The 7,818-nt window shown below is 33.8% G+C and overlaps 1 protein-coding gene and 1 long non-coding RNA gene across 2 annotated transcripts; both read right to left on the reverse strand.

Annotated features, from left to right (window-relative positions):
- Positions 1–703: 703 nt before the first annotated feature.
- Positions 704–3,006, reverse strand: LOC110941914 (hydroxyproline O-galactosyltransferase GALT2-like). The gene is made up of 9 exons (XM_035990376.1): positions 2,934–3,006; positions 2,782–2,845; positions 2,464–2,545; positions 2,317–2,354; positions 2,140–2,186; positions 1,623–2,056; positions 1,389–1,529; positions 1,057–1,241; positions 704–961 (listed from the first exon to the last, which is right to left on the reverse strand). The coding sequence occupies exons 4-7, from the start codon at positions 2,334–2,336 to the stop codon at positions 1,437–1,439; spliced, it is 594 nt and encodes a 197-aa protein (XP_035846269.1). The 5' UTR covers positions 2,337–2,354; positions 2,464–2,545; positions 2,782–2,845; positions 2,934–3,006; the 3' UTR covers positions 704–961; positions 1,057–1,241; positions 1,389–1,436.
- A 738-nt stretch (positions 3,007–3,744) lies between these two features.
- LOC110939398 lies at positions 3,745–6,401 on the reverse strand. Its single transcript, XR_002592225.2, has 4 exons — positions 6,007–6,401; positions 5,802–5,899; positions 4,133–5,716; positions 3,745–4,054 (listed from the first exon to the last, which is right to left on the reverse strand). It is a non-coding gene; the product is annotated as an uncharacterized LOC110939398 (long non-coding RNA).
- Between the last annotated feature and the right edge of the window lie 1,417 nt (positions 6,402–7,818).

Genomic DNA, 7,818 nt, shown 5'->3' on the forward strand with positions numbered 1-7,818 from the left:
AGTAAGCCTTTTCTTAGGATTTATATCAAGCATTTTTCTTATAAGATCTTTCGCACTGTCGGTTTCGCGGGTGGCTTAAAACAAATATATAACTTAAAATTGTTGAAATAATGGGTAAAATAATGTTGTTGATTCAAGTACAAAAATATTGACTAAAAAAGATTTAAGTACATAAGTACAATTTACGTTCCTATGTCTTGAGAAATAATATATTTTTTTTTATTTTTTGAAAAAGTAATGCAAATAAAGTGATATTACATAAGATAGTAACAAAGTTTTCTTTGTTAAAATGTGGATATATTGTGGGTGATAACCTCCTATCCATATATATGGATATATTGTGGGTGAAAACATACATTTTAATCATTCTACTTATGTTGGTTAAAATGTAAATTGTTTGTTTTCATATTGTGGGTGATAACCTAGTATCTTTTGTCTCTATAAAACGAATAATTATAAGATTTATAACGGAAGTCCATTTCGAACACAAGTTTTTATCCATACCCGTTATGTTTAGAACCCTTTTGACCTAAACCCACCCTACCATTTTTCAAAGCTTATATACCATAAACAATATCAAAATTTGATTAATGTTAATAACATAAAGAGGCGTAATCAGTTCTATACAAATCATTTGTACATCCAGACTTACATCCTCATTTTCAAGGGCACATGCCCAAAACAAAACCCAGTGGCCCAAAAATACTCAGAAACATCAATCATGGATTCATGGTTCATCTTCATGAATCATGACCATGCCCACCATAATGCACAGTTCCATGTTACATAAGTTTTCACAATAACATCACAACAAAGTCATGGTACATATAAACTAAAAAACAAAATCCCCCACGCATCAATTGCTGACTTCTTCTCATCTAAAGTTATATCCTGGTACATATAAACCAATAATATATCCTGGTCCATTTGCATAAGGTGGATATACTGCTTCTGGCCATTCCTGCAACATTAATGTGTAAAGAACCATTTCAAACCAGACAATACTATAACTAATTATATCATTTGCCATATAGTTATGATTAATTGTTATCGGACCTCAAAACTGACAGCCCATTTGCCATGTCTAAGAGGCCGGTGATAGAGATTAAGATTTCCCATGTAAAGGGATCGTTGTTGCGGGACCCTCTTTAGTTCTTTCAAGACGGTATCCACCCTTGTAAAAGTGTCATCATCACATATGAAGCACTCACAATTTGAACTTGCAATTGCAAGTGGCAAGACTGTAAATAAAATGATGGGTTATATGAATGTAATTGGTTGAATAAGCAATATTATGAAATTGGATTAACATAATGTACGATACGGGAAGGAGGTGACGTGGCGGCCTCCAGCATTTATAGCACGTATGGTAAGCACAAATAATTTACCTTCCACAAAAGGAAATGGCCAAGTCATTTCGTGTTTCTGCGCCCGTGCTATAAACCTTTTGAACCATGATGATGTTCGTGACTCTTTTGAATCCACCACATCGTTACGCATCCAATTTTCGCATCTCGGAAATCCATCAACTGCAAAATATAGTACATCAAATACCAAGAAAAAATCAAGCTTTATATTCTCTTCCTATTTTAATAAGTTGATAATTATAGCAATATGCTTACCAAGCATGTCGTCATCGCCTTTTGATGGTAAACCATCACACCTCTGAGCCGCCCCCATTGCATTCTATAGCACGTATTGTGTTCAATAACCGGTTGATGGCTCCAATCACCTCTCAACCGAGGATTCAGAAGCAAAATTTTCGGCGGATCCTCCGCAACCACATATTTTAGCCCCTGCAACTCAACTTTAAACTGCGAAACCAAAACCATCGGATCACATCCCTTTATTCTTGCAAGCTGAGGAACATACTCTTTATGAGCATAATTAGGAGTTCCCACCACTGTTATAGATGACCCTGCAGCAAGACCACAGGGAAGAAACATGATCCGATCCCCTTTAGTTAGTTCTTCACCACTAACCATCGACTGATTGCCCGACCGTCTTCCACTGATCCGCCCAACAATTTCATAAGCATGACGTGCAAGCTTTTTGTCTGTCAAGAATTCAAAATGTTCATTACGAAGAGAGAAAACATAAAAAGTAGAATGAGGAAAGAAAGAAAATGGCCAAACATACACATAGAACTTCTGTTTTTGTTGGCACAGCAATCTGATCTAGAACAACTTTATCAAACCAATTTCAGAAACCATTAATGTTGTGCACGTTAAATCTATAAATAAATAAAAAATAACATCTCAACATAATAAAGACATCACAGTCTCTCTTTCTAAACTGATAAAACTGATGTGTCACCTTCTGTTGAATCTCCACATGCCTGATCCGTTGCGACCCTTAATGAGAAAAGGAATAAAAATGATAATGTAATAAATAAATAAATAAATAAAAATTGATTTACCTGTTGGTAAGCTTTTATTCAGGTAAGATTTGGTAGTATTTTACCTTATGGTGGCATCCACTTGAATGTAACCAATGTGAGAATAAAACTTCATTCAAGCATTTTATCGAGCAACTTGTGTGCAACCTAATAACATCAGATTCAACATATAAGCAGATTCATCAAAATAATGCCACATCCATTTGCCCCTTCGTAGCCATTTGGCCCTACTTCATGGATTAACAAATTAAGACGTGTAAAGACTCAAGTGAAAATGATCAAAAACATTTTTGTTACTTAAAGATGGTATCTTAATATGTGTGGTTCTAAGTGAAAGTGATGCTTTTTAAGTTCATAGAAACAAAGAAAAGGCACCGTCATACCTACCAAGTGCAAAAAAGAAGGTACTGAGCCTTTGATCTCTAAAACAAAAGTTTTGTATTTCACCTGCGAAGTTAGCGATTAGGCTTGAGTGTTAACCAATATGAATTGTATGTAAGTAAAATTTAATAAAAATGTTAAAAAAAGATCAAACCTGTAAAGACGGAGCCGATAAGCGGCAACTGCAAATATATGACAACGACGATGGCCAACAGAGGAAGACAATTGGAGTCCGATTAGGCTAAAAAGGCGATTACTCGACGTTCGAGTCTGATTAGGGATGTGACCGATGGCGGTTTTGCACTTTCGCAGAGAGAGAATGAACGGCATAAGATGCTTAGATCAAAAGATACCCGGGTAGAAAAATTTAAATTACAATCAAAAGATGCTTAGATCAATCGGGCTTCAATCTTTCAATATATAAGTTGCTTTGATTGCCACCATGCTTTACATCATATTCAGATCTTATAGGTGATGCAGGCTGAAAAAAAAATTATGGAAGGTAAGAAATTGGTTCTATGAAACAATTTGTTAAATCATATAAATGTACCTATATTGGAATGTATACTGAGGAAATAACAGCAAGCTTCAATATGTCGACCATAGAATTTTCGGCTTGTTTAAGCAGCTGCATTATAACAAAGACTTGTCATTACAATGGAACTTTGAACAGTATTAAAAATTGTTAAGGCCAACAGAGACAAATACCTGTAAATGAAAACGTTTACTCCCAACGTTTTTTAGATCCTCTTTTATCACTTTTGCAGCTACTTTTTATCTCTGTTTTAGCACATTTTCAACCATGTTTTGAGCCTCTTTTTATTATATTTGCAGCTATTTTTTATCTACTGTTTAGCACATTTTCAGCTGTATTTGGGACTCTTTTATTGTCACATTTGTAGCTGAATTGTATCCCTCTTTTAACCACATATGCAGCTGCATTTTTATCTTTTAATAGTAAGAAGTATTAGTTTAACTTATTTTATGTGTATATATAAAAAAAGTAACTAACAACATCAAGCACACATAAGTCATGTTCTCATCAGTAAAGTCATACAAAAACTTATTTGAGTAATTTACCTTCTTCGTAGAAATACAACATATAGTACTTTCCCGGAATCAAGTCTAAGCTAGCGGAACTTAATCGGAACCCTAGAGTCAGACTAATACTTCTTACTTCATTACCATCTTTATTAGCCCGAGTGATATAATCAGAGCGTCACCAGTTTGGCCGGAGTACCAGACCATTGCTCTTACCGTGTTTTGCTAAATCAACTACCAAATACCAAAATCGAGCATCAGAATATGGTATAATTGTATAACAATAACATGGTTGAAGATAGTCGGACTTACCTTGTTGAAAATGATATGTTTCTCAACGACCTTCATCACCAGCCGTTTGATCTTTTCTACTGTCACATCAAGCGACGACAGCGACACCAGATCTTTAACTCAAAGGAAAAACCGAATTTGAGTTTATACATTTCTTTGCTGAAATCGACATTTATTCAACCAGTGTATGTAATACACGGGGTTCTAACATAGTAAATACATAATTTAAATACAAAACACATAATAATCACATTCGCGTGTATTTAATGTTTGTTACAAAAGAGGAAAAGGTTAAAAAAACACATACGAATAGATGCAAGGTCACAAAATTTGAAAAGACCAAAAGCTTTTAAACACTGGACCTGGAAGTTAATGCGCAAGCCATCACTCGAGCATGAGAACGAATGCCAACTGATTTGTAAATTTCCAGAAAGTAGATCGGAGAGGGAATCAATTATTTCTCCTTTTTTAAGAATTTGTTTTCTAACATAAGCTCATAATTTCGGGTAATCTTTTGCCATTAGTGGCAATCCTTCCAAAACAATTATACCAGTGCACTCAAAATAGTGGACACTATAATCTAACCATATTTGACACATTGCTTACCCAATAGTGTTAACAAATTAAAAAAAAATTAGAAATAAAAATAAATAACAGAAGCATACATCTTTCTCTTAGGTCTACAGGTTAATACATGTTAAGTCCATAACTTTGCAGTATCATTAGCATCATTTAAACGAAGGGTATTAAACTAATGATAAATTACCTCACCAACTTGTACATTTAGCAATTGAGATTGTATTTTTGTTCTTTATTTTGCATGAACTCTTTGAATGATCACCTCCAACATGTACTCTTAAAGAGCATGGTGGTGACACAAAAAATGACAGATGTCATAAAGTATGGATGTTGTTGTCTTACTTTTTTTACCCCTCAGTAAAAAAATGCTACCTGGACTTTATGATCATTCAGCATTCTCATAACTAACAAACAAATGAAACAATCAGCAAGCCACTAACATCTCATAATCATAAGAAAAAAACCCCATACAGAACTCTATATTCATTCAGCATAACAAATGTTGGGGTTGGTCCCGGTACAAACCATATTTAACCTACAAACCGTAAGAACAGATCCTAGCACTTAAAAAAAGTTAAATTAGCACATACCAAAACAATACATACATAAAATTAGTACTTTTGAATTATATTAGCACATAAAAAATAATCAAGATAACTGATTTTAGCACACATTTGAATGATATCAACACTTTTCTTAATCAGCACATTGAAAACAAAAAGAAGATCCAAACAAAGAATTAATTGCGTGTTAGCATATTTATGGGGAATTCAATATAATTGATATTATTTAGGATATTAGGATAACATTTTACCATTTCTCTATAATGGGTTGGATGCCACGTGACGCTTTTTAAATGGTTCTTACGGTTTGTATGCAAAATGTAGTTTGTATTTGATCCTACTCCACAAATGTTGAAAAAAAGAAATCTAATGATTCATCTACCAACATCATGAACATATTTCTCAACTCTCAAGTAAAATAGTGAAACCTTGTTACATATCACAAAGGAAACAGAGGAAATCCCTAAAACGAAGAAACAAATTATATAAGTGAATATTTAATGATTGAACAAAAGGCTATGAAGAACAGTGGATGGATAGACACGTACCTTTTAGAAATGATTGAAAAATAGATGGCAGATCTTCGAGCTTAAACAAATAACATCGATTTTAGGGTTTGAAGAAAACAACGTGCCTGTGTAGTCGACTGAACAACAGAGAGATTAATGGTGATTAAATCAAGATTATGCATATATGAAATACGAATCTTCAAAGAAAGCTTACTTTATGGGTTTAGAGATCGAAAAACCATACCTTGTTACTTTGGATCACAGATCACAAAAGACACGTTCTAGGGTTTGAAGATGGACAAAGGATACGAAGAGGAATCTCATATTACCTCATGAAATATGCCGAAAAATACCTGGATAGTTCATGCCTTTGAGTTTAGGGTTTTGAAGTGGAAAAGGTAGAGATATTATGTTGATAATAGAATGCATGTTAAAATTTCAGAACACAGATCTGATGATGAAAAGTACAGAACGGCGAGAGAAAATGTAGAGAGAACAGGTTTTGAATTTTGAGATCAATAAGGAATAGAGAAGAATTAGGGTATCTGATCAAATAATTAGGGTATCTGATCAAATAACGATGGAAGAAGCTTTAGGAACAGAGAGAATGCGTAACGTCTCCTATTTTTGGAAAATTGAATTGATTGAAGGCAGAGAGTTGAAATTGAAATTAGGATTTAGAGGCTTTGGTTTTAGCGCCTAAACACAATAAGCGTGGATTGATAGAAAGACACGTGGCTATTAGTAGTTTAAGCAAATGCCAAGTGGCCAAAATTGTTTTGTTTTAATATAAGTAATAGATGTGTGTATGTATAGGTATATGTGAGAGGCAAGAGGAGAAAGTGGTCCGGCTACCCCGGCTGTGGGTGGCCGGTTGTGCCGAGCCGAGCCCCAGGGGGGCGGTGTGGGGGTCCGGCGCCAGGCCTAGCCGGGCATCAGCCGGCCCCCATACCTTCCAGTCTTAAGGGTTTGGTTTAATTATTAGCATTATATGTAACTGTAATCGAAGTTATTGGTTCGGTTCAGGGCCGGCTCAACACTTTTGAAGGCCCCAAACGAACTAAAAAGTTGTGGCCCTTTAAAAGTTTTTTTATATAAACTTTTCTTTTTTATTCAGGGTTGGATCCGACAATAACAGACTAAGAATTTTGTAGTTTGCGGGGTATGAAAAAGTTAGTATCTACATATAGCACATAAACACAATTTTAATTTTTAACTAAACAACTAAATCAACTTTAAAAAAAAATCTTGATGACATCATGATCTAATCAACTATAAATGAAAATTTGTGCAGACAAGTATGAAAACTTTGAGATTACAACTAGAAAAAGAGTTTGATTATCACTCAAATGATAGATTAATCATCCTCTCTTTTTAACTGCAAATCATCAAACCTTAAAAGAAATTTAGGAGACCCTTGAAGGTGGGGGCCCTAAGCGACTGCCTTACTTTTATACACTTTAGGACCCGCCGTGGTTCAGTTTATTTCAGTTAATTTAGTTTCAGTTAATTTCGATTTAATTTTGGTTAACGGTTCAGTTATTGCTCACCCTAATTATGTTATACCTTGCCGGTAATAGAGTAGTCTATTATCTACTAAATTTTGCTTTTTTATATTAATAGTTTCCTTTGTTAAGAATTATACAAAACTTAAGTCAATAAAAGATATTTTTTAGGAAATTTTTAAGTCAATAAACGATATTTTTAGGAAAGTTTTATGTTGTATGAATACAACATATCTTTTGGTTTTGTACTGAATATGAATACTTAGCTAATAACTTAACTTATTTAACTCAATTTGCAGCAGAAAAGCAATTAATCAAATTATGATCTTCGTTGTTTGATACATGATCATAAGAACATATGGAATTTCAGAACCAATGATTTCATACTTATCAGAATAGTCAAAATACCTATTTAGGGATTAGAGTTGAAAACGAGATTGATTCCTAAATTATTCTCTAGCTATGAATAAGTTGACAATTTTAAATTTGATCTCAAATTATACACACAAGTTTTTGTTAATAAGACAAATCAAATAATAAAAGTTATCCTT

This window comes from Helianthus annuus, chromosome 5 (genome assembly GCF_002127325.2).
Source record: "Helianthus annuus cultivar XRQ/B chromosome 5, HanXRQr2.0-SUNRISE, whole genome shotgun sequence".
NCBI classification, from domain to species: Eukaryota; Viridiplantae; Streptophyta; class Magnoliopsida; order Asterales; family Asteraceae; genus Helianthus; species Helianthus annuus.

Bases quoted from the DNA above. Each gene is read 5' to 3' on its own strand.
- LOC110941914 (XM_035990376.1), bottom strand. From the start codon at position 2,336: ATGTGGAGATTCAACAGAAG. The intron at 2,057-2,139 runs GTATGTTTGGCC...AATTCTTGACAG, and splicing joins CAAAAACAGAAGTTCTATGT to ACAAAAAGCTTGCACGTCAT. The intron at 1,530-1,622 runs GTAAGCATATTG...TATATTTTGCAG, and splicing joins AGGCGATGACGACATGCTTG to TTGATGGATTTCCGAGATGC.